At 37.7% G+C, this 26,584-nt stretch overlaps 1 protein-coding gene across 3 annotated transcripts; it reads left to right on the forward strand.

Moving 5' to 3' along the window:
• Positions 1–169: 169 nt before the first annotated feature.
• MARF1 (meiosis regulator and mRNA stability factor 1) lies at positions 170–26,523 on the forward strand. Of its 3 annotated transcripts, none has more exons than XM_055707300.1 (27): positions 170–300; positions 1,629–1,836; positions 3,484–4,149; positions 5,169–5,343; positions 6,714–6,940; positions 7,810–7,927; positions 8,655–8,827; positions 9,594–10,028; positions 10,557–10,726; positions 10,825–10,986; positions 11,686–11,875; positions 12,593–12,771; positions 13,679–13,759; positions 14,109–14,345; positions 15,133–15,252; positions 15,611–15,786; positions 16,037–16,257; positions 16,971–17,113; positions 18,451–18,584; positions 19,028–19,230; positions 19,718–19,945; positions 20,718–20,948; positions 21,058–21,270; positions 22,020–22,080; positions 22,172–22,312; positions 23,355–23,525; positions 24,060–26,523. In XM_055707300.1, exons 2-27 carry the CDS (start codon positions 1,690–1,692, stop codon positions 24,290–24,292), a joined length of 5,235 nt encoding a protein of 1,744 aa, XP_055563275.1. In that variant the 5' UTR covers positions 170–300; positions 1,629–1,689; the 3' UTR covers positions 24,293–26,523. The 3 variants fall into 3 exon arrangements, with proteins under 3 accessions (XP_055563275.1, XP_055563272.1, XP_055563274.1); XM_055707297.1 differs by having other exon boundaries at positions 171–300; positions 3,481–4,149; XM_055707299.1 differs by having other exon boundaries at positions 195–300; positions 1,632–1,836; positions 3,481–4,149.
• The last annotated feature ends 61 nt before the right edge of the window (positions 26,524–26,584 follow it).

Raw genomic sequence — 26,584 nt, forward strand, 5'->3', positions numbered from 1 at the left:
CCTACCCCAGGTCGGGGTGTCGCCTAGCCCCGCCCCGGCCCGCACGCCAACGGCCGCCGGGATCTCCGGGCCCCGGGCCGGTTTAAAAACCCCCGCGCCCGGCCCGGCCCTGCCCGCTGGGGAGGAGGAGGAGGGAGTGGAGCGGAACGTTACGACAGCCTCCTTTGCGGCAGCCGGCTGGTTTCCGGTGCTCGGCGTTGCTTGACGGCAGAAGGAGCAGAGAGGGAGGAGGGAGGACAACAAAGGGGTGTGAGGGGCCGTGGCGGCATGTGAGGGGTGGCGGCGTTGGCGGCGTCTCAGGTGAGGCGCGGCGGGCGCGGGTAGGGCAGAGCCGAGGCGGGCCCGCCGCCCGCCCCTCGCCTGGGGCTACCTCCGCCGCTCTGCGGCAGTTGGGGAGGCCCTGCGGCCGGGAGGGGCCGGGGCCAGGGCCCGCTCCCCTCGCGGGGGCAGCCCGTCCCCCGGGCGGAGCCGTACGGCGGCCTCGGCCCGGCGCCGCCCCGCGGGCGGGAGCGGCCGCTCGCCCGGCAGCGGCCTGGGGCACGCTGGGGCTGCCCGCCGGGGGTGGGGGCGGGGGCGGCTAGGGCCTCGCCGGCTCCCTCCGGGCTGCGGGCCGGGCCTCGCCGGAGGCACCCGCGGAGCTGCGAGCCGCAGGGGGCAGAGCGCGGGCGTGTGCAGTTAGTGTAACTTCTGGGTTTTTTCACTTGCCGTTCTAATTCCCAAACGAATTGGTGCTACCAGACGTTTTTCAAAGTAACGTACTCTGGAGTTGTGGAACTCCATTGATTTAATATGGTATACACCGTCGTTTTGGGGTACTTAAGGTTCATGTGGATAAACGTTTCTTCTTTAAAAGGAAATCAGGCTTTTGTGGTTAAAAACAATGCTGGGGCAAACGTAATGCTATGGAATGTATTCCACGGTTAATGTGTTTAAATGCAAAAAACCCCTGGGGGAGTGTAGTCTAATCCATGCAGTCGAAGCCTTCATTGCTAGTTGTAGTTTTTCTGGCACAATGTGGCTGGCCCTGAAAGAAGTTGTTTTGCGTCTTTGTGGTTTTGTAAAGCTGAATTGATGTGGTGTGCTGTGGGGCTGCTTGAAAATTAGTAGAAGTATTTGTAGAAAATTTTAATAATTTAAAGCTTTGTTTAAGTATTAAGTGCTGTGTGCTTAATACAGGTGTATATATAGTTTTGTTAGCCAATGGAAAAACAATGAATATGCAGTTTAATTCTTTCACCTGTGCTCAGTTGCACCTATTTTGTGTTTGCTGATGAGCTGTTCTTAAAAACCGGCCTCCTGGCTTCTCTTTCTAGGAGAATGCGTTCTTAAGTTTCAGGGAATTATTTCATGTTAGTAGTGATGCGTTTCTGGAACTCTGTGGATGCCATGGGTTTTCCTCGGACTACTTAACCTGTGCTGCAGGTCACAAGGAACATTCCTGTACTAAATAGGGATAGTCAAGGCCATGTCCCATATGCATAATTAAATTTAACATAAATAATGCAGGTTCAGTCATCTAGCAGTAGTGGAATTGATAAGATCACTGTGGTTTTTCTCTTGTCTCAAAAGTTATTTAAAACATGCTTCTTTTTTGTTTGTGTCATTCTTTTTCTTTCTCTTCTCTTTAGCAGGTGGGAAGAATGAAAGGAAGGGGTGATGAAAGAATGTTGAACCTTTTTGTTTGGCTGTATGATGGATGGAAACAGGACAGAGAACCTCTGCAATAGATCACTTGGATGGCTTCAGCGACAAGAGAATGATGCTAAACCATGGCTCTGGAAACTTTCTAATTGCTTTTCTGCCGCTGAAAAATCTTTGCCTTGCAGTGCAAAAAGGGTAATTCTTTGCTTTACTAAAAGCACGGTTGATACCCTGCTACAGAGCGCTAGAACTGACTGCGGTGTTATTGCTGATGAAAGGGAGTGAGTGGGGAGGGGGGAAAGAGGAGACAGTAGGTACTGTGGTAAGTACAAAACCTACCTGGGTATTTAAGGTCTTCCATTGTGTTCACAGCTCTCTTGTCCGTGTTGGTGAAAGCAGGCAAGCTGCTTTGCTTGACAGGTTTTACTCTCTACATCTTTGTTTGGAATGATACAACTGGCCCCTTTAAAAAGGGTGTAAGGCAGCTTCTTGAAAGCTCTATGAAGTTATGGATGAAGAGTAGAGTAGGGAAGTAGTTGTCATGCTTCCAGATTTTATCAGTTTAGTTTGGAAGCAAATTTAGAACTCCATGAGTTATTATTATATAGTAGTTGCAGCAATTATGGATACCGTTCTTCATGAATGTCTAATTTTTCCTGTTTTTCCTTTAAATGTTCCTGTTCTGTAACTGTATATGATTCTATATATTTAAGGTGCTAAGGAATAGGAATAGTACAACACAATGATTGACTTGAGTAAGTAAGCTCTAGCTGTGAATAACACTCATTCATGTGTGTTCAATCTGACTTTCAGTAAAAGACATGGGGGAAAACAGATAACAATGTATCCTGTTGTGTTGCTGTTCTCATGTGTGTGGGGTTAGGAAGGGAGCTGCCGTAATTAACATAAACCATTTCCAGACAGATTTTTGGCAGAGTGTATCTTCAGTTCATATGATGTGGTATTGGGTAGAGAGAAATGGTTTTGAACTTGGGTAATAGATTATTCATTACCATGTAGAAGGAAATTTATTAAATTCTGTTTGAAAAGTAAAATTTGTTTGCTCCAGAGCTGTAGGCCAGTACTTTCAGTGAATTGTGTGAAGGTTAGGTCTACTGACCTTGACTGTTCTGGTATTCCTTATAGCCTTGCTTAGTTTTCAGTGCTGGCATTTAAAAAAAACCCCTGTATTTCTCTCTATGCCTGTATGTCTGTATGTGTCTGTCTTGAATTGGAGAATGAAAAGCACTTACACAGTGGTGCAAACTTGGACTTCTCTGTCCTCTGTTAGTCTACCTGCTTAATATAATTTCTAATTTTTTAGAATCTTAGTCTTTTAATGCTTACTTCTATAACTTTGAATAAACACTTTAGAATTATTATTATTAATAAACTGTAAGATGTTTACTTATGTACCTCCAAACTGTGGGGTTTTTTTACTTTCCATTGCATCCATTTATGTTTGCTCTTACAAGAAATAAATCTTTTTTTGGTTTGCAATTGTGGAGTATCTCTCAGCCTTAGCCTAACAGCTCTGCTTTTCAAATTCCGTTTTACAGACCTGTTGCTACTTGGTTTATAGCTTTTTGGTTTTGTCCAATCCAAAACTGGATTTACAAAATCCAATGATGTCAATATATCTCAGGCTGGCATACAACTGGCATGTTTCTTTTACTATTTTATATGCTCAGACAGTGAGGTAACAGTAATCATAAAGATAACACTTTTCAAAATTCCTGTTCTTGTCAAAATTGTAACAGTCTAAAAATATGCTTGTTTATACTATTATATTGTTGTTGTATTTATGTATATGAATGTAACTGAGATATCACTTTCCAGAAGGATTACATGGAGAACAAGAAAGCTGCTGTAGAATTGAAGGATGCTTCGTCTCCTTGTAATGCTGGCTCTAAACTGTTCCCGGCAGTACCACTTCCTGATGTTCGTCCTCTTCAGCAACAGCAAATACAGCTTTCACCTGGCCCGAAAGTAAGCTGCTGTGCTCATGGCTCTGACTCTTCCTGTACTCCACAAATGCATTGTGGTGGTGGTGGTGGTAACTTGATTCACCCTGGCACAATATTAGACTCAAAAAGCACTGGGACAATTACTTGTCAAGTAGGGTCAGGATTTGCTTATCAGTCTGCATCTTCACTGAAGAACCCTCCAGCTAGAAGCAATTTGGCAGGCATTGCAAGTGAGTTCCCTGGCATGTGTGTAGAAAACAGTGTATCTTCCTGTCAACATCTGCCCTGTTGTGGAAAACTCCATTTCCCGTCCTGTCATGGTAACGTGCACAAACTGCATCAGTTTCCAGCCCTTCAGAGCTGCACATCTTCTGGCTATTTCCCTTGTGCTGAATTCACGAGTGGGGCTACAGGCCACTTGGATGAGCATATTGCACAGTCGGAGCTAACATCACGTGTGTGCACCAACCCTTTGCACCTAAACATGACACCTTCAGTTTGTTTAAAGGGCTCTCACTACTGCAATGACTGCTTGAGCAAGGTTTGTACACATCACATTTCTCTTTTATTAGGCATGGTATATGGTTAATGTTGAAATAAAGCTACTAGAGCAAAACACCAGCTTCCGTGGGTTGCAGCTTGCATCTTCCTAGTCGCTGATGCACAGTCCAAATTATATGCTTTTTGAAGATAATCTCTTTTCTGAGGTAACATTCAGTTCTATAGGAAAACAAAAGAGACTGTTGCAATGTTTGGCTTACAGGGGATCTGTAATGTACCTAAGCAGAATTCTGACTGGATTTGAAAGACAGTTACCTTTTTTGACAGCTCCAATTAGTGTTCCATAGTGACTGTGAGGAGAGGCTAACAACAGTTAACATGTACCCTTGGGAAGCTGATTAATAAAGATCCGTTTGGAAGCCAGGTGAAATGTCTGATGCTATAAGGATATTCTAGTTTTGGTTTGATAGGTCTTAGTTCAGTCTTCCCAAATTTGTAATTTATACCTCAATACTAATTTGGTACACTTCAGAACTGATAAAAACTGCTTGAGTTTTAACAGGAATTTCAAGTGAAATAACATACTTGGCTTTGCAAGATGTTGTTACTTAAACTTTAAAATCTGAGTTTCCAATAGAAAAGTGAAGTGTCTTAATTTCAATAAACGATGAATTCAGTATGTTTGGAATTATGACTTAATATTTTTGCAGGGAGGGAGGCGATTCAACCTTGTACTCTTTAATGGTGCTGATTTCACATTACATGGTGGGTTTTTTGTGGTGGTTTTTTTTTTTAGAATACATATTGTACTTCTAAAGATGGCACATCTTGATGTGCAGTTTAATAGAACCTTTCCTTGCATTTGGACATCTAGAGCTAAGTTTGCCAGGAAAGACTTTAGGATAGAAGCTTCCTTCATCCAGGGCTACTGTTGTTAATCAACTTTGTAGAGTACATCTAACTTGCAATTTTGGCAGAAGAGAAAATTTCTACCATGTAATAGTATGTGTTTAAATTGTATACTAAATGAATATGTATTTTGAAAAATTATCCCAACAGCCAACCAGAAACAGCCTAGTTGATGCTGCTAAAATCTGGCCGAATATTCCTCCTCCAAGTGCACAGACCACACCTGTTCCAATCCCAATATGTAATGGCTGTGGAACCAAAGGAACAGGAAACGAGAAGAGTTTGCTGCTGGCAAGCAGCCTTGGCAAATCACCGCAGAAATATGGTAAACACTTGTTTGAAACTTGCACTTAATGGATGTCCTGCTTAAATACTGTTGTACATCAAGAGTTTTTCTTAAATTGCACGGTTCTCTGGAAATGTCTGTACAGTCACAGAAGGCTAAACAGTAAAAAAGATACCTTGTTTCTGTTTTGCAGAGTCAAACTTGAATTTACTTGTTTTGACTATCTAGTTTACTGTACTGTTTTCATAGAGTTTTGATTTTTTGCTATTATGATTTTCAGCATTTTAAGAGCTAGGAAAAGAAACACTAAGGACTTGGAAGCTATTTTGTTCTGGTGGTGTATAAAGAAATTTTCTTCAGCCATACTTTGAAAACAATTTTCTTAGTCTGTAGTGTCTATTGTGATTTCATATGCACTAAAGGTATAACATAGTTACAATATAGCTTTTCCTCAGTGTTCTTGAGGAAAATATTGTGTGAAATAATTGGTCTTAGTACAGCTTTAGTAGTGCTTCAGTTACAAAATCAGAGCTCATATGGAAGTTACAGACTTAAAATTGTGGAAGAATAAGAAACTGGGTAGTTTTAAGACTGTGCCCATGTTTACCTTTTTGAGGTGCAACACCTCAGTGAAGTGTCCTTAAAATTTCAATTCCAGTGAGTCTTGTAGAGGGAAAACTAGGCAAATGTGACATTTCTCTGCTGTACTTCATGTTAACTGAGAATATAAAATTAATTTTAAGCTAGTTTTTGACCTGTGAGGATTCTGTGTCATTACTCACATTACCAGTTGTTTTGTGGGGATGGAATGGGCATATAATGTGCATTCAAAATGATATAGATACTCAGAGTGCTGAAGCACCAGAAACTTTATTTGCACTTCATAGCCTGTAACAGCAAATACTCAGCCTCACTCTCCTAACTGTAGGATACTTCTCTGTTTGTTCCATACAGTGTTAATTTTCTATAATCCCTGACACTATACTGATAATCTTATCCAATTTTGTTTAGATTCTTTATCTAACGCACACTAAATTTGAACAACTTTCATGTTTCACTTCCATTACTGATACAGCACCTGCTAAGTTTAGTGTGACAAACTGCAGGCAATTTTCATGACACATGACACTTCAGCCTTTGGTAACATTTTAAATACATTACTGGGTTGATTGAGAGTTTAAGAGTAAAGCTGAAGTTGTCTTGCATCTTTATCCTAACTTGACAGTGACTACGTTTTTGTTTAAGGCTGATGTTTTTTAGATGCTGTAAGAAAATAAGATTGAACTTGTGTTCCTGGGCATGCTGTTCTGTAAAACATAAAGCTTCCCATGTGCAAAGCTTATAGTATGCTAAGTTTTTAATATTTTTGGTATTTGGAGATTAAAATGAGCTGTGTTAAACCTGTACAGGGTCTCCGGAAGTCGCAATAACGGGCCAAGTTCTGGAGAATTTGCCCCCCATTGGAGTCTTCTGGGATATTGAAAACTGTTCAGTTCCCACTGGCCGTTCAGCTATAGCAGTTGTACAGAGGATTCGTGAAAAGTTTTTTAAAGGTCACAGAGAGGCAGAATTCATCTGTGTGTGTGACATTAGCAAAGAAAATAAAGAAGTTATTCAGGAGCTAAACAACTGCCAGGTATCAAAACAGCATCTACTTGGTGTTCTTGCTTGAGAATTTGTGTACTGTGAGTGTGTGAATAGCGAGTCCTATTTACTAAAGCTTTGCTAGCTTCTGTGTGTTACAATACATGAGCTTGTAATTGGTTTATGGGTGGAGTCTTCAATGCTGAACTTTCCTGATGTGGTGTTTTTGAGACTACAGTCTGTAGATTACTCTTTCGGTGTTCACAGAGGATTTTGATTTCATCCAGTAATAAGTGGTGGTGATGATGTTTCTAGTGTAATACTACAAATCTGACTAAATAATTAACATAAAAGGACTGTGATCTGTGAACTTCACTAACAAAAGTAATAGAAGTTATACTTTGCTGATTGGTAAGGACAGTTGTAAGTTAGTGGTATTGATTGGGGCACTTTTGATGCTACCTATTTTTCTGTCAATACCTTCTGTTTCTTGGTATTATTTTTTTTAACTTTTTGTGCAGGTTTCTATATCAGAAATTCCCTTCATGCCCCCTAAATTGCAGATATGGTAACAGGTTGACAGTTTATCTGCTTATATGAGGTAGAATGAATTGATAGTGAGTATTTGCTGTTTGTCACTCCTCTTTCAAATGAGGGTTTATGGAATGTTTTTTAGGTATGTAAATTGTGATCAACACAAAACAGCAGAAGTCATCCCTAAGACATTGCTGACCTACTAAGGTTGAAGTTCATGGCTCATTAGAACAGTTTCAGATCCATGCATGTTGTATTTCATGCATGTGTGCATTAATTTATCTAAATAGAGTGCATGTGAAAGATTGTATTGTGTTAAATAAAAAACACTTTAAGCAAGGATAGTTCACATTCAAGCTTTTCTGTAGAGTGTATGTACTTCCACAGGTGACTGTTGCACACATCAATGCTACAGCAAAGAATGCTGCTGATGACAAACTCAGGCAAAGTCTTAGGAGATTTGCTGATACACACACTGCACCTGCCACTGTGGTTCTTGTGTCAAGTAAGTGTTTGTGGTACTCTTCTATAGCGCAGAATTTGGTTCCTCTCTCCAATAGTACTTTTGCATATGATACTATTTTGCTTTCCACAAGTTGTGTTTAGAATTGGCTTTAACTGAATTGCTTGAGAATTCTTAATAATGTCGGTGGCAGCAAGGGAAAAGTAGGGACGGTAAAGTGAGAACCTGGCTTAGATCAATCAGCATTGGAATCTGATGTCTTGTTGTTGACTGTCAGTAGGCGTGCATATAAAAGCTGTCTAAAGTTAGACAGCTTCAGCAGGAAGCTAATAAAGTAAAACTCATTTGGTCTTCCTTATGGTGATCTTTCAGAATGCTTTGAGCAATATGCATTTGTTATTTTATTCTTGTAGCAGCATACTATACAGTTAAATATTCAAGCCAGTCAACTATTTAATTGCTGTCTGTTGCCTTGGGTTTCTCCCTAAAGCTATAAACAAATGTTTGTTACAGGAGTGTATGGTACTAGCTGAATGCCTTGTAAATGAATTGCTAGAAGTTTCTATTAAAAAGAAGCCCTTGTCCAAGACTGAATGCTAACTGCTGATTTAAATTATGTCTGTTGAGAAGCCTTGTAGCTGTTGGTGCTTGTTCATTGGAGATTTTCAATGATAAATAGAACTCTGAAGTGAGATATGGGATTTTTTTTGTTTATTCTGTCTTCTCCATGTTTTTTCTTGTTAATTCTATTATTTTTTTTTTATTTCAGCGGATGTAAACTTTGCTTTGGAACTCAGTGACCTGAGACATCGACATGGTTTTCGAATCATTTTGGTGCATAAAAACCAAGCTTCTGAAGCACTCTTACATCATGCTCATGAGCTCATTTGTTTTGAAGAATTTATTTCAGACTTGCCACCAAGGTTACCACTAAAAATGCCGGTAAGATTTTTAATTCTTAATGCAACAGACATTGCACCCCCTGCTCCCCATCAGCCAGTTTAGGGGGAGAGCAGGCTAAATATTATCTGTGGTTTTTTTGTGTTGAGACATGTCTGCTGCATATTTGACAGTTTCAGTTACTGTCACATGAAGGTATGCTTTCTGCTTTAAGACTGAGAGAATGAAATAGAAGTAATTAAAGTAGCAAGGTTGTGTTCTTATCACTAAATACTTTAGCAGATAATGTGATCTTATGTGTCTGTTTCACTGGCAGAAAGTTAGGGTAAGAAATTAGTTGAGTATTAAGACAGCTCTGTGATGCTTTCTTAACAGTTTTGAGTCATGCTCTACTGTTTTTTTGGGGCTTTTTGTCTTCCTGGTGGTTCCCTCTGGATTTTCTGTGTTGTTGTTGCACTGCACTCAAGGACTTTTCTTTCTTGGAAATAACTTCCTGAACTATGTGTTCACATGCATGTGTGAATGTATAGGATTCTTGGGTTGCAAGATAAACATCTTGGTGATGTTTATCTGGAGAAGGATCAGATATTGATCAGGGTCTCTAGTCTCTTCAAACTTTATATTGGAGCTTGAAATTTGAGTATCTACTCTGGTATGAGAGTTTTCCAAACAAATTGAATGCTGCAAAAAACCCCCCTTGGGAATGGTGAGGAGAGCATGTGTCACCAGAATCAATGTAAAAACACTGATTTTTGAATGGGAAACTATTCTGACATAGTCAAATTAAGATCTTGCTCCTTTTAAACAGGCATGCCATGCACTATTGTATGTTTATAATCTGCCAACAAACAGAGACAGCAAAAGCGTCAGTAATAGACTTAGGCGTTTGTCAGACAATTGTGGAGGGAAGGTGCTGAGCATTTCTGGAAGCAGTGCAATTCTCCGTTTCTTAAATCAAGAAAGTGCTGAACGGGCTCGGAAGAGAATGGAAAATGAAGATGTCTTTGGTAACAGGATTGTAGTGTCTTTTACTCCCAAAAACAAAGAACTTAATGAAACAAAAAGCTCCAGCTTTGTGGGAACTGAAAAGGTGAAGTCTCCCAAAAAAATTAACAAGAACACAAAGCTGTGCCTCCTCAACAAAGACTCAAGTGATCAGTCTTCTGGTACCAAAGGCTCTGCTGGGAGAGGATTACAGATTCATGGATCTATCATCAAACCCACAAATGTTAAAAGTTTACAGGTACTGTTCTACCTAGTTTAGTATTCTTGCTTTTCCTCATGTTCTGATATTGCTTCTGTTACAGCTTTATCTTAAACTTGTCAGTCTTATTTAATGACTAACTATAACTTACAGTAACATTCCCAAATGAGAGTTATGATGTTCTGCTTGGAAAGCAGACAACAAATTTGAGGGTTTTTTCCCCACTCCCTGACACCTTTTTCTCATCTGGAAATACTGCTGGTACTTAGTCTCAAATCCTAGGCCAGTTTTGACTTTTGTGTTGGTGTTGAGTATAACACCTTGAGTGATCCACTTTGCCTAGTTATAAAGAAAACTAGGGCAGATATAGAGTATAGCAAAAGTATTTCAACTAGTTGACGTTCTGCTATTTTCTGACACAAAATCAAATATTCCTGGTTTTGAAGTGCCAACAAAAATGTTACTAAAGAAAAAATTGTCGGTTATCTTAAGTTTCTGACACAAGGAGAACCTCTGAAAAGGAATGTCTGGTGTTTTAATGCTGACCTTTGGCCTGTTTTAATATAGGAGCTGTGCCGCCTTGAATCGAAGACTGTGGGTAAAAATGTTGAAAACCAGCAGGAACACTTAAGAGAGCAAATTCCCTCTCCTCAGAGTAACTCTAATGCAGCAATTCCTGTGTCTCTGGCAACCAAAAAAATTGGAATGGGAGAATCATCCTGTAAAAGCGGTCAGAAGTATGTTTAAAAACAAACATTAATGTTAGCTACGGTTTTTTTAATGTGAATTCTGCAACATAATGTTTTTTCTTTTTCTTACATATATTTGTAAATAGAAAAGACACCTCTGCTTCCAGGAGCATTACCAATTCCCCTGTAGATAAAAAAGACAAAGATGAAACTGTATTTCAGGTCAGCTATCCCTCTGCTTTCAGTAAGTTGACAGCCTCAAGACAACTCAGTCCTTTACTCATGTCTCAGAGTTGCTGGTCATCTCGGTAAGTGTCTGTGTCTTACTTGGGAGGTGAAGTGAGATTTCACCAGTATATACATTGATTATTGACAGATGCATAGAGAGTTGTGCATGCTAAGCACTTTGATACGCTGATTTATGTGGGGGCAAAAGGAAACCATGATGGTGCTGTGTAACAGCTAACAGGGTGCATGTAAATAGAAGATAGTGAACTTGTCTTCAGAAACTTGTTGTGTGGCAGTTTTTCCCTGCCAACTTTGTCTTTAAAGCTTCTGAAAAATCTGCAGAAGTAGTATTGCAGACATCTTGCTTCTCTTCAGTGCCTTTGATATCCTCAGTAGAAATTCATCCAGGCCCATTCAGTTCTTGTACATTTAAATATTTGGCCTTTGCCAATTATTGAAATCATGTGAATGAGTTTGACTTGTTTAATGTGTTAGTAAGAGAGCAGGAAACTTGGTGCCAAATATATTATTAAATTGAGTTACTTTGAAACATGATATGAATGATTTCCTTTCTTTTTATAGGAAATACTTGTCTCATCACAATGTTTTGCTTGTTGTGAAACTTGTTTTGCCTGCACACATACATATTAGGAAAATACTTTCAAAGTGCAGTGTTTGTGCACGTGACCTGTGTCTATTTTCTGATTAATTTTGAGATGTCTATATATCAGAATTGTACAATAGCTACTTGAGCTCATACATTTTCTTGTTTTGCCCAGGAGTATGTCTCCAAACCTCTCAAACAGATCATCTCCACTCACGTTTAATGTAGTAAATCATACCAGTGGTATAGACTGCCCTGATCCTTTTGCAAATGGTGCAGACATTCATATCAGCAATATAGATTACAGATTGTCCAGAAAAGAGTTGCAGCAAAATTTACAAGAAGTTTTCTCAAGACATGGCAAGGTAAAGGCTAAAATACCTTTATTAGATCTGTTTTTTCAGAACTTCTGGTTTATTACTTATGGACACATATGTGGTCTAGCTTTGAGTGATTAGGAATGGAACGCTTATCCAAATATGACTTAAACTTTGTTAAAAGGAGGTGGTGTTTCCTTTAAAAAGGCCAGATTGTTACTTGTAATAGGTTCATTTGTATGTGGTCTTCGTAGATCGGGTATTCTGAAGTTCTGTATATAACGTTCTTAGTAAGTGGCTCATTAGTCATGCAGAGAAGAGACTCAGGCTTTAGCTGCATAACCTTTTTAAGCTGTAAAGCTGAATTCTTAATGTCAGCTTAAAAATCACAGTGAAAACTGAGTTTCTGTTTTGAATCCTAAGTGATCAAAACCAGATATGGAGAGTGTGAATTGGTGAAAAGCAACTATGCAAGAAGTCACTTCTGCAGTGGCTCTGTTTGCCTGACGTGTAGATTACGTTCTTCTGGCATAATCTTCTACATGGGAAGATGATGCTTGTGTCAAATATCATGGCCTTGACTTGTCTAAGGCTCATTGCACTTGGTTCTTGTTTGCACTGTCCTATTGGCTGTGGTCCATCTTACTTGGTTCCCTTTGGCGTTACGTTCAGCTCGTGGCCAAAGCAAGACTGTGCTACTTTCGTGTTGGCTTGCCTTGGGTTAATGATTTGTGATAAATATGTAAGATCTGTTCTTTGTTTTAGGTAAAAAGTGTAGAGCTCAGCCCTCATACAGACTACCAGTTGAAGGCTACAGTTCAGATGGAAAATCTGCAAGAAGCTATCAGTGCTGTCAGCAGTCTTCACAGATACAAAATTGGCAGTAAAAGGATCCAGGTCTCATTAGCAACGGGAGCTGCTAGTAAATCACTCGCTCTACTCAGGTACGAAGTGCTGTGTCTTCTTAATTGTTCTAGCATGTGTTTAGTAGCTGAGAGGTGATTTTAAAATACTAAGCAAAGGAGTGATAGGGAGGTAAAGTAAATGTGTGAAATAATACAGCCTAGCTAGCTTTCAGTTTAGCATTTTTACACTGCTTATATTTTAAGTTTCATCTGAGTACATCTGTTGTATAGTTTCACCAGTACTCTTTCATAATACTGATATACTTTAATAACTTAGTTTGTGCAGCTGAGTTAAGATTATGCTTGGCATATTTATTTCTTCTTTCCTCCAAGAAAGTGCATCTCTTTAGAATATGGGATACACATTTTAAAGGCTGTTGTTGTTACTTGGGTCTACATCTTCTATATGGAAGATGACAGAACTACAGTGCTGATGCTGGGGAGAATACAAGTATTTTCTGTTTCAATCTTTTTCTTACTGAAAGAAAGCATTAGGAAGAAAGTTGTCTTCATTTATTTTTATTTTACAGAAAGCCCAAGTGCTGCACAGCTATATAATGGCTCAAGCCATTGTATAAGTTACAACTTTATTACAATCTTGCATTTTAGGTTATGCCTGTTGAAAGTTCTTAATGTAATGACCGGGCTGGTAACTTCTAATGCTGCAGCTTTAATGTTGCATTTTATAGATACTTGAAATCTTACCACATATGAAAGATGTAACTCTTTCAGAGATGTTACCTGTTAAGTTAGCAGAAATGTTACTACTTGTACTGCCATGATCTGAAGTTTCAACTTTTTGTAGTGCTAAGATGGAAGGGAATGCAATTTTTCCTGTGATATTTATAGTTCATAAACTGCGTCTGTAAGTATCTCACCAGTCTGGCCTGGGGACTTAATACTAACAAATTAATTTTGTGCTAATGTTACAAAACTTCTTTTATAGCTCAGAAACTATGTCCATTCTGCAGGATGCACCTGCTTGTTGTCTGCCTATGTTCAAATTCACAGAAATCTATGAGAAAAAGTAAGTTCAGTTGTGATTTTTTTTTTTTCTTCCAGTACTTCAAAAAAGAATCTGCTCATGTGTTTGTTTAGTGAGTTATAGAGAGTAACAGAATGGAGTGTTACAGGTTTCTTGTTAGATGTTGCAGCATATTATCTGTCCAGAGGCAATGACTGGGATAGTGGCCTTTCTTAGAAGGTTATACTTTCAGTATTTTACTTAATTTTTCTAAATGGGGATGAATAGTTTAGTTAACTTAACATTTTGCATAGAGTAATTTCTAGCATATTACTGCTTCGTAAATGAAAAATGCAGGTTATTGCATTCTCTGTGTTTGTAATGTGTATTTATTTTAATATTTTCCTTTTAGATTTGGGCGTAAGTTAGTTGTATCAGACTTATATAAACTAACAGATACCGTGGCAATCCGTGACCAAGGAAGTGGGCGGCTGGTGTGCCTCTTACCCAGCAGCCAAGCCCGGCAAAGTCCATTGGGATCTTCACAGTCACATGATGGTTCATCAGCAAACTGTAGTCCTATAATATTTGAAGAGCTGGAATATCACGAGCCTGTTTGTAAGCAGCATTGCCTGAATAAAGACTTTATGTAAGCTGTGTATAAAATACTATAAAATCTCACAAAAAATTTGAACAGCACTTAACGCTTACAGGTTTATTAAAGTTGAGTTAGACATGTTCATACAGCATGCTCCAGTCACTGTTTATATATTTACAAGGGTAATTCAGGCAGAAAATAGAGAGATGGTACAGTGAGTTTTCTAGGCAGTTCTCAGTCTGTTCAGGTAAGATTACTGTATTCTAGCACAGCCACCAAGATCGAATACCCCTTAACCAGAAACTGAAAGGTACACCGCCTTCCTCTGGTTATATAGGAAGATTATACACACTAGAGATTTCTAATAGCCTGAATTTTATTATGTAATTATAGCTGGAACTGATCATTCTTCTTTGCCCTCCAGTTACATTTACTAAGTGATTCATACTGGGTTGAAGATTTCCTGAAGCTATAGACAAAGTTTTTTGGCTTATTCAATAGCAACCAGGTTATGCTACTAGAGCAGTTATTAGATGATTGCTGTCATCTGTCTGGTATGTGCTGCTAAAACTTAATTTGAAAAATTTAATCTAATAATGGTAAAAATCTGGCCTTACAAATGTTGCTTTTCTCTCCTGGAAATTTGCTGTAGCTGTATTAGTTTTTGTGAAGAAGAAAAGATGGAAGTTGCTTGTGGCTGTATATAGTGGTATTGTCAGCTAGTAGCAGTATATTGTATGCATAATGTTTACTATGGATGTGTATGTGAGTAAAAGCATACTATGCTTAAGCTATGTGTAGGATGAGCATACAAACTTGAACCTCTTGTTTTTTACAGTGAGCATGAGTTTGATCCAGATTCTTATAGAATTCCTTTTGTGGTTTTGTCTCTGAAGACATTCGCTCCCCAGGTTCACAGTCTTCTACAGACACATGAGGGTACTGTGCCTTTACTAAGGTAAAGTATTTTAATTTAGGCTTTTAGTGTATGGGATGATAGGTTAAAGATTTAAAACTTTATTGGTGGCTCTTGTAATGCTCTGAAACTACCTGTTGTATAAAACCACCAGTTCTTATGTAAGGTGGTATCTTTTATAGCAAGTAAGTGCCTTATGAAGTTACTACTCTTTGAATTCTTGTTAAGCAAAAAAAATAACACATACTTATTTAAAATGTCTGTGTAATGAAGACTTCTATAATGTATTATAAGCTTGTTAAAGCCTTTTGCTCAGGAAGTGTGTCAAAATAATGGTATTTTTAGGACAATTGTTATAGTGGTATTTTAGTGTATAATGGAAGCTTTTTTTCTTCCAAAGTTTTCCTGATTGTTATATGTCAGAGTTCAATGATCTTGAAATGGTGCCAGAAGGCCAGGGTGGTGTTCCTTTAGAACATCTAATTACCTGTGTTCCTGGAGTTAACATTGCCACTGCCCAAAATGGCATTAAAGTTATTAAATGGATACATAACAAACCACCACCTCCTACTACAGGTAAATATTTCTATTTAAAAATTTCTTCTCTGAATTAGTCTTTCCACTAAAAAATTAAGAGGAGCATAAATAAATTGAATATAATTATTAAACTTTTTATAAAGATAAACTTTTAGCTTGAATGTTCATTTGTTTGTTGTTCGGGTTTTTTTCTCCGGTGCTCTAGCCTGTGTCATAAATAAAGTGCAGTGCTTACTAGGAGAGTATTAGTGAAAGGTTCAGTAATACGATTATTTTTTTTCCCTTTTAGATCCTTGGCTTCTACGTTCTAAGAGCCCTGTAGGTAATCCACAACTTATTCAGTTCAGTAGAGAAGTGATAGATCTACTTAAAAGCCAACCGTCCTGCGTCATACCTGTCAGTAAATTCATCCCAACATACCATCATCACTTCGCAAAGCAATGCCGTGTGTCTGACTATGGGTATTCTAAATTAATGGAGCTGCTAGAAGCAGTGCCTCATGTACTGCAAGTGAGTTATATGGCACCGTTCCTTTTAACATGGGGAATTGTATCTTCAACTATCTGAATTACTGGTTGGTATTGTGTAACAGATGCTATGCAGTTACATAGTCCACCTTGAAAGAGATGGTTAACTGAATCTTGAAATGCAATTGTGGTCTTTTTTTTTTGACATGTTGTTTCTGGCTTATTTTTGTCCCCACCCTTCTAAAACAACTGGGGAAATGAACTCTTTATTCCAGAGGCTTAGATTAAATAGTTTGAAGCTGCTTTTAGCCTGTAGCTACTGATTGGTTTTGATTGTGGTGTTTATCATAAGAGCACAGCAAATGCTGAGTGCTTTTAAGTTAGGCTGTAATGCATAGCCTGTGACTTGAAGGATTTCTGTGTGAAACAAATTGTGTGGCCTTATGTTACAAATAATTCCACTATGGTCACATACACCTTACTACTTTGAACACCAGTTGGTTGTAGAATTTTAAGATAACTAATACAAATGTGCAACAGTTTGAGTAGTACTCATGGAGGAAGCATTTCTTAATTTCTTGATGACATATGCCTTAGTACACAATATATGGCTTTATGAGGCTGCCTTTCCAAATGCTGTCTCTATTACTCTCTATTACATCCTTTATTTCTAGCCTACCTGTAGTAGAACTGGCTTCTAAATATCTTGTAAAAATTTACTGAGAATGTGAATGATCAAATAAAATTTTCTTTCAGATTCTCGGTATGGGTTCCAAACGCTTGTTAACGCTAACACACAGAGCTCAAGTTAAGCGCTTCACTCAAGACTTACTGAAGCTTCTGAAATCCCAGGCCAGTAAACAGGTTATTGTGAGGGAATTCTTACAGGCTTATCACTGGTAAGTGAACTTTAATGATACAAGAACGACTATGCAGGCCATGTCTATCAACAGTGGTTTTAAAACCTAGTGCAAGACAGTCAGCGCTTTCAATCTTAATACAAAACTGTGGCAACTATATTGCCTATTTGTTGTGATGTGGAAGTTCAAACTTCTAATGAAAACAAAAATTAAAAGCTGTCTGGCAGACTTTACTGCTTCCTTTAGTACTAGGTCCATTAACTTTATTGGAGTTCGGAATAGGTTATTGTATTTTATTGGTTCTCTTTGAAGCCATGACTGAAAGGTTGGATTTAAGCAAGCAGGTCATGGCACACTAACATGAACAATAGAGAAGATCTAGTGTTAGACTTTCTTCAGAGGGATACATAAAATTTGATGAAGTGAAAAAATGATTGATTGTTAATAGATACTCTTCTTTAACTGGATCTAGCAATGGGGCTAAAATAAGAAGTAATACCTGTCTTATTGCCAGGAAGAACATTCTATTCTAGCATGGTTAAAAAAAAAAAAAAAAGCTGTTTAGGTTTTTTTGAGAACAAAGAATGATGTTTTCCTTAATACAAAGATAGAAAGTAGTACTTAATGTGCTTTGAGGAAACCATAGCATTTTTCATGCTACATGTGCTATTGTGCTGCATGCAGCAAGAGCTCCTTTTTTGGAATGCATGCTTCTACTTACACTATTGGCAAAAACAGATTGGTTTTTTCCACATCTTCTAAATGTACATCTCCATTGTAGTCAGCTCTGGCCATTTGTTGAATAAGAATATATGTGGAGTGTTGTTGCTTCAAGAGGTTCCTGTCAGGGGGCAGGGTGGCAGTAAAATGCCTTTTAATATGTTACATGGTATTGTGAATCTTAATATGGTTTTCCAGGATATGGTCTCTACCTTCTCTTGAGACCTAATCTTAAGAAGAGCATATGTCCATGACTATTAAGCAAATACAGACTGAAAGTGTAACTATATGGAGCTGTATAACAAGTGATCTAAGAATATGTAATTTAAACCTGAACTTGAAAAATATTACTTTATATTGTCACTTGCCCCAATTAGTTTGAGGCATCTACTAGTTGACATATCATCTCTTTATTCCAGTGTTACGTGAACCATCAGTGTATCTTATTTTTCTGGTTAGAACAGGTAGATAACTTGAATTAGGAATATTTTCCCCTTTGTTTCACATACTCATTATTGCCTATATAAAATGATGTGGGTTTTTTGTTAGGGCTTGAGACTTGTTGTTTAAACTTACAAACTCTTTAAACTTACAAATTCTTTTGCATGCACAGCATGTATTAATACTTCTGTTTTAAAATGTTCTATAACTTTCAGGTGTTTTTCGAAGGACTGGGATGTGACTGAGTATGGTGTGTGTGAACTCGCTGATATTATATCAGAAATTCCAGATACGACCATCTGTCTGTCCCAGCAAGACAATGAAATGGTAATTTGTATTCCCAAACGAGGTATGTCCATGTACATATTTTTACTGTTGCCAAAGAAATTGTTCTTTGACTATATTAAAACTGTGCTAACTCATGTATATAAGGGTGACTTAGATTTTCTGATAGTTGTGTTTCTATCTTCATAACTGTTATGAACTTCTAGCAAATAAAGAATGTGTCATTCTAGGAACATTTACAATGGAACAGACAGGAAAGCAGGTGGCAAAACCCATAAAGTTATTACTTCTGCATGTAGTTAAACTTTCTGTGGAGTAATTAGTGGGTTGTTTCCACACAGCAAAAATACAGACATCTTTGTCCAGTTATTAAAGGTCTTCAGTGGTAGAAATAGTGACTTCACATGATAGGTGATAAAGCTGAAAATCAATCATTGTGTTTTCTTATGTTCTGTTGCATTTTATAAGTGTTGGTTACATAGCTCTTGCTTTATTCTTGAATTTTAGAACGTACACAAGAAGAAATTGAAAGAACCAAACAATTTTCTAAAGAGGTAGTAGACTTACTGCGCCATCAACCCCATTTTCGAATGCCATTCAATAAATTTATTCCTTCTTATCACCATCACTTTGGTCGTCAGTGCAAACTTGCTTACTATGGTTTTACAAAACTGCTTGAACTCTTTGAAGCCATACCAGATGTCTTACTTGTAAGTTCTAAAATCCTAAGTTATACTAAAACATTTCTCTGAGATCTGTACAACTGTTTCAGCCAGTGGTTATATTTCTCTAACTTCAGTGCGACCTAGAAATGGCACACGGTGCAAGACAGCTATTTAAGAAAGTCTGATACACTATTTTGGTGAAAGGATCTTAAGATTTTTAGCACATTCAGGTTAAGTCTGATAACAAATTCAAGTTTTCTAAATTGTATTACACTTACAGAATTTAGTGCATCAAAATTGAGCTAAGTTTCATTAAAGTTGTGTTAACTTGCTTTAAAAAAGGTTAATAACCAGTTGTCTACTGTATTTCAGAAATGGCATACTTTTTCTTGCTGTATAGATATCTTGCTATGTAGCAAGGCTCAGCTATCTCAAATGACTGCCTGCAAGCACTGAATTGTAGTACAGATAATACTTTTTATTATCCAGACTAGGTAAATCACTTTAACAAAGGATAATTTCTGTTTTGTAGGTGTTAGAATGTGGGGAGGAGAAAATTCTTACACTCACAGAGGTGGAACAAGTCAAAGCAGTTGCTGCCCAGTTTGTTAAGCTGCTGCGGTCTCAGAAAGACAACTGTCTAATGATGACTGATTTACTGACAGAGTACAGTAAAACGTTTGGATACACACTGCGTCTTCATGACTATGATGTTAGCTCAGTTACAGCTTTAATGCAAAAACTTTGCCATGTTGTAAAGGTAATCTTTTATCTTTGTAGTTTATCCCTCCAAGAGGTATGTAATGTGTTAAAGAATTTTGTGTCTCAAATTACAGGTCTCAGTTTCCTTAATACTGTACTCTAGAAACAGTATTTTGTTGTGGGGGCAATTCCAAAGGGATTTTAAATCTAACTCCTGTGTTCCTATGATATTCTCCTTGTTATTCCGTTCTGTTTCAACTTTCTTTGGGAAAACTCATGTTTGCTTAGTAAATAAGTAAAAAATGGTATTGTAGGACTTTAACAATACAGAATTTTTTCCTACCTGATTTTAACTGTGTAAAAGCAATAATTTTCTGGTAACTGTAGTAGTTATCAGTCTCCTAATGTTTTATATTCCTAACTTTTAATCTATGGTTTAAGGCTTTGACTGTCAATGTAACTATGTAGATGGTCTTATGTAAGTGGAAAAGAAAGGTTACATCTACGTGGACATACTAGTTTAGTTGCTCTAAATCTGTTAATTTAGCAGCTGGTATTCAGGCTGGGCCTCAGTCAGGTCCAGCTGGCTTGGAACAAAGAGTAAAGTCATGTCTACTGTGTGGACAGAAACTGCTACACAGCTTTTGTGTGTTTAAGGTAAATTTTTCCATGCAATAAGCTGCTTTGTCCTGTGTGCTTTTGGCTAGGGGAGTATCAGATGCCAGTATATAATACCAGATGCAGCTGTGCTCAAACCCCAGCTACACAGTTTATTTGTAAATATTAATCTCTTCGTGGTTCCTAACTTCATTTGCAATTCATTTTTCTAGGTGGTTGACACAGAGTCTGGCAAGCAAATTCAGCTGATAAATAGAAAATCTCTGCGGACTCTGACTGCCCAGTTGCTAGTCTTGTTGATGTCCTGGGATGGAACATCCTTTCTCTCTGTTGAACAGCTTAAACAACATTATGAATCAATCCATAGTACTTCACTTAATCCATGTGAATATGGATTTATGACCTTAACTGAACTCCTCAAGAGTCTCCCTTACTTGGTTGAGGTATGTAAGCTTTATCCTTTCTGGTATGTTTAATACTTTGAAAAGACATTGTGAAGTAGAGGATATGGAAGTATGCACCCTATTATTTTCCTTTCTTTTTTTCCAATAGGTTTTTACCAATGGTACAGCAGAAGAGTATGTGAAGCTTACAAATCTGTATATGTTTGCGAAGAATGTAAGGTCCTTGCTTCACACTTACCACTATCAGCAGATCTTTCTTTATGAGTTCCCAGTAGCATATAGCAAATACACAGGAGAAGTGCTGCAACCTAAAGCATATGGATGCAATAATTTAGAAGAGCTCTTGGGAGCAATTCCACAGGTGTGAAGAATTCTGTTTTGCACAATTAAACTGAGACTTCTGCATGGATTAAAAATAGCTACACAACTGCAGCTTCTGTTAATTGCTGTGAATTACTAGAATAATTACCTTCTCAAAGGAGGCTTATGCCAGTAGTGTTTTTAATAGTTTCTGAGAAATCTGGATGGTGTTAAAAGATTTAAAGAAAAGTATTTTTTTACATGTTTTGTTCAAACTTTGCTTAAGAACTTCCTGTTGAGGCCACAAACATCCTTGGCATCTTTATCAAGTGCAATAACTGATTTCTGTCGTGACTGAATGAAAGACTGTACAGCACTGAAGCTTCATTTTGATCAGGGTAGACTGTTGGTTTTAAGAGTGAAGAGTTGTGGGACCTTGTGAGAATTGCCACATAACTGAATCTTCCTGTGGCATCTTGTCATTGTATGGATAATTTTGTGACCTAGTTTGTGGCTATAAGCTTTCCTTTAAATTAATCATTCTAGAGTGTGACAAAACGGAATTTTACAACTCATGTTTAAACACAGGTTTGTTAATATATAGTTAGTATACTTTCTAGCCCTGTGGTTTGACTTTGGCATCAATTATTTTGAGACAAAGCTTTTACATGGGTAGTGTAGTACAAATTAACAACATTTTTTAGTTTACTTTTAGAAATAACACCAGTGCAAGGCTAGATGAAAGGCAGTGAGCCTGGTTTTGAGCTTAGTATATGCCGATGTTTAATTTTGCTTTTTTTTCTTCTTTAGGTGGTCTGGATTAAAGGGCATGGCCATAAGAGAATTGTGGTACTAAAGAATGATATGAAAAGTAAGCCATTTCAATTTTGAGCTGTATCTTTGTTTTTTTTTTTTCTCAAAGAAGTAACTTGAGTAAACAAACCAAACTTGCCTTTTTGTAGCTCGTTTTAGTTCACCTAGTTTTCCCCCTGCTGATCATGTGGATGATCATGGAAATCAACTTGCTGACAATAACGGACATATTATGGAGACCCCAGGATCCACTTCATCAATGGAACTAAGTCTAGGAACACCTAGCAACGGTAATGCAAAAGCAATTTATATAAGAAATCTATCTTGGGGGAAATAAGCAGAGTAATCAGAGCAGCATGGGGGAAAGCTGTGTGAGTTACTCAATCCGAACCTCTGTAGAAATGCTTTATAGCTTGAAAGCTGTTGAACCTCTCCCAAAGTTTATAGTTAGATACATGTCCTCTTCACAAGGGCATCTGTTCTCAGCTGTCAGCATACATATATAGCTGTTAAAAGTACTGTACTCTTTCCCATGGATTTATGTGGAGATTGAAGTCTACAAGCATAAAGCTAATGAGAAAAGACGGTCAGCAGCAGCTTCTGCTAGGAATGTCTTCTGTATTTTGATAGGAATGTAGTGCTCCTTTGTGGCATTATGTTGGTTGTGTTGTTACTTATTTAACTTATTTACAAATAATAATGGCAGTCTTGTTAGTATAAATCTGCAAATCAAAGTAACTGGGGAAATGGTGACCTCATAGTTTGTGTCTTGCTGTGCTCTCCAATTTCATTTACTACCTGCAGGTTGGAGAACATGTGAAATGATTCTTGAGTTACTATTTCAGAAGTCTAGGCTTGTCACTTCATTTTGAAACTTTCAGCTTAATTTTCACCTGTAAATGTGTTAGATGGTATATAAATAGTTGATAGGATATTGGTATGTCTGTGGGGGAAGTTGTCTGGTAACAGGCCCTTCTGTTAAAGACTGTTCCTGTGGGACTTGCCTTCCTCAGCTGCTCTTCTATTACTCAAGTTTGGCAAATGCTGGATTTTAGTATAGGGGTATATTTCCTCAGGCAAGGGGTAGGTTTAATATCCTGTTGCTTTGTTTGCTGTATTGTAATTAGTTAGATGTTCTTGATCCAGCAAAGTAATTTTTGGGTGAATCTGAGGTTAGTTTAGTATTAAATTCGTTTGATACTAGTATTTCAAATACAGCATAGCTTTCAAATCTTCAGAATCACACCTGAAGACTTTACATTTACTAGTTCTGAAATACTGACATCTGCACAGCTTACAGGTACTTTGAAAGATGTTCCCTTATTTTTGTAGTTTCTAATCAAACTGAGCAAGAACTTCTTTGCCTCACAAACACATCTCCTGTTGACCTCCTTTGCGAGCCAGTTCCTTCCTGCCTGCCATCCCCACAACTGAGACCTGATCCAGTAGTTCTTGAGTCTGCAGACCTCATTCAGTTTGAAGAACGCCCTGCACCTCTCTCTGGTAAGAGTTTGCTTGCCTGTGTTCTACTACTTACAGAAAATAATTCATACAATTTGGAAAAGAAAGCATCAAACAAATGGTTGATAGTATAAAGTTCCATTTAAAGACATACAAATGTATTTAAATTGCACAATGGGATGTGTGGGAAATGCAGGTGGCATCCATCAGAAGCTCTTGAGTACTGACTGCAAGTACCCTATTGTCATTCTTTGGGGTGAATTTTATAGGGACCTTTATCCACCAATAAAGCTGTTTTGCCAGCCTGTGGGACCTTTTCACAACAGAAGTTTCGCAGTGCTTTTCTGAGCACTGAGAGATTTAATATGTGGGAACTAAATTAAACCTTCAAAATAGTACATGATGCGGACAGAACCAGAAGCAAGCATCACATCAGCTGCAGGCGTGAACATGCTTCTCGCTTCAAAGAAGGCTAACAAGTTCTTTTAAAATATTTTATTGCCTATTACCAGAGAAATAGTATTTATTTTTCAAGAATAGAGCATCAATAAATTGGAGTTGTCTTATTTATTTTAGAGATAATGATTTTAACAGAAGAAGAAAAACAAAGAATTGTTACTACAGCTCAAGAAAAATTGATCTCTGGTTCTGTGGTGCCCAACACCACAGAGAATGCTTCAGTGCCTCCTTGTCAGTCCTCTGAAACCCAACTAAACAAGGAAGCAATGGACAGCCCAGCCAAAAAGCAACACAAAAACAAGGTGAAATTGGCAGCAAACTTCTCACTTGCACCTGTAACCAAGCTTTAACTCTTTCTTTATAGTGTGAAAGACAAATACATATGGACTCTGCACAAAGTAAAGCTATTTGCTAGCCCTTATGTATTTTAATGAAAGGCCTACAGGAGTTAATTTGTATTTAATGTGTTCTGTGAAGATTTTGTTCCTTTTACACTGAACACAGCTGTTAGCAGAGCAGATTTTTTTCTATTATTTTGAAAAAAATTCTGGCATTCGTTAAATTATTCTTAAATTTTACAGTTTTTCATAAATGTGTTCAGTAAAAGCAAAATATCAATTCAACTAAAATGGAACAGATTTTATTTTCTTTAAGCCTCGGTGGTGTAATCATACATGTAGCATATTGTATTCTATAGGCTGTTGCTTACTGGTATTGTTTCAGACAGTATTAATAAAATGCATGATCTGTCTTTCAAAAGCCTGTTGAGAAACTTTAACTTGCTGACCTGAAATGACAACAGTGAGGAAGTTGATTGTCCTCCAGAGGAGCAACTTGTTCTCTGACCTTTCCGATGACTTGTAACTGCATTGGAAATTCTTTTGTCTAAAGATGTTTGTGGAAGATTATGTGGATTTTTTGTAAAACTTGTTTTAAATGTGTTCTGTAGCTTTCCGTTCCATTTAGGAGCTTTCTAGGACATTGATGCTTTAAGCTTCCCTTTTATATTTAGTTGCAGTCTGGCATGGCTTTGGTTAAGGAAAAGACTGTCTTGGTGTCATGAGTTCAAGATACAGACACACAGATTTTTATTGTGTCTAGAAATTAAGTTAGGAAGATTCTGATATTTCTGAAATATGCATTTAATGCATAAATTACAGATAATAGAGCAGGTCTTATTGAAATGGTTTGGCTGGAAGGTATTGATGCTATTTCCACCTGTAAGTAAAGGTCAAACTACACGTGGAAATGCCAAGGTTCTTCTGCTTAACCTTGTTTGCTATTTTTAAGCATGTTCAGTAAATGGGAAGCTTATGGTTTGATGTGCTGTCTTTTAGCTGTGTCTTGTTTTTATTCTGAAACTTACTCCTAGTGTTGGAAGCTTTTTTTCAATTTGTGGCATCTTGTGTTGGCTTTCGAAAGGGCTGGCTTTGGAGGAGAGGTTAAGTCAGTGGGTGACCTTAACTCTAGTTACCAGAAATGTATGTCCAGTGTATGAAACTTTATACCCATCCTGGGTAACCATGGCATTTACAATGGGTTGTATTTGCCAGGCAGCAAACAAATTGCTTGTAGTATTGAAAGAACCTATACTAGAGGTTTTCCACTGGCCAACTGAGTATTTTTTTAGGTGGATTCTATTGTAATGTACAAGAGATGAAACGCGGGCTCTAATTTCTCAGCCAGTAACAGGAAATGCCACTGAACAATGGCTATAGACAGAATTTTACTAGTCAGATTTTGTTATAAAATCTTTTAAATTTAAGCAAGTATTATCAGTAGCGAATTTATAGCCATTTTGAATACAGAGAAACACTTGGAAGTTTTTCTGAGCATTATGGCACAGTATTTTGAGTCCTTAGTAAACCTTTACAGACATACTGCTATAGAAAGAAATTTAGAGTAAGCTTTCTTGGAATGCTTTTAATGAGTTAAATGCAAGAACATCTGCTTTCACCTTCAGTTTAAGGTTAACACTGATCAGTCTAGATCTTTGTTTCAGAAGAGCATGCAATGGAGAAGACCAACCTGAAATTATGTTTTCATGAAATGCAGCTACAAGTCATCTGAGTACTAAAGAAAACCAGATTTTTTTTGCTTCAGGGGGAGATATGGTATTTGTCAAAGTGAGTGTGGTGGTTATACCATTTATGGAGGTCAGCCTATCTTTTTCTGGATTCATGTGTGATTCTGATTAAATTGCTGTTTGAAAGTAATAGAATAATACTTTTGAGAAGTTGTGTTCATAGTGTAACAAAATACCTAATTGAATTGCAATATATTTTTTTATCCAAAGGGTTAAATGAATGATGTGACTTACAGATTTAAGAGCATTACAACCATGAAATTCTTTAATTTAACAATTAAATGTACTACTTCAGGTTCATGTCTGTTCAAAAAAAAAAAAAATGTCACTGAAGCCCTGAATTTATGCACTGTCTTTTTCTTGGAATGGGACGGAGAAGAGAAAATTCTTTTCTTAGCTGTCTACTTTGTTTGGATACTTTCTTTTGTGGCTCAAGCGCTGTTTCGTGTGTTGGGACCAAACAGTTGTGTCAATAAAATTTTCAAGCAAGCATAACTCTTGTCCTTGTCTGAAGACCTGAAAAAAAAAAAAAAAACCCAACCCAAACTGTCCCAGA

The sequence above is a fragment of the Falco cherrug genome, chromosome 4 (assembly GCF_023634085.1).
Source record: "Falco cherrug isolate bFalChe1 chromosome 4, bFalChe1.pri, whole genome shotgun sequence".
Lineage (NCBI taxonomy): Eukaryota > Metazoa > Chordata > Aves > Falconiformes > Falconidae > Falco > Falco cherrug.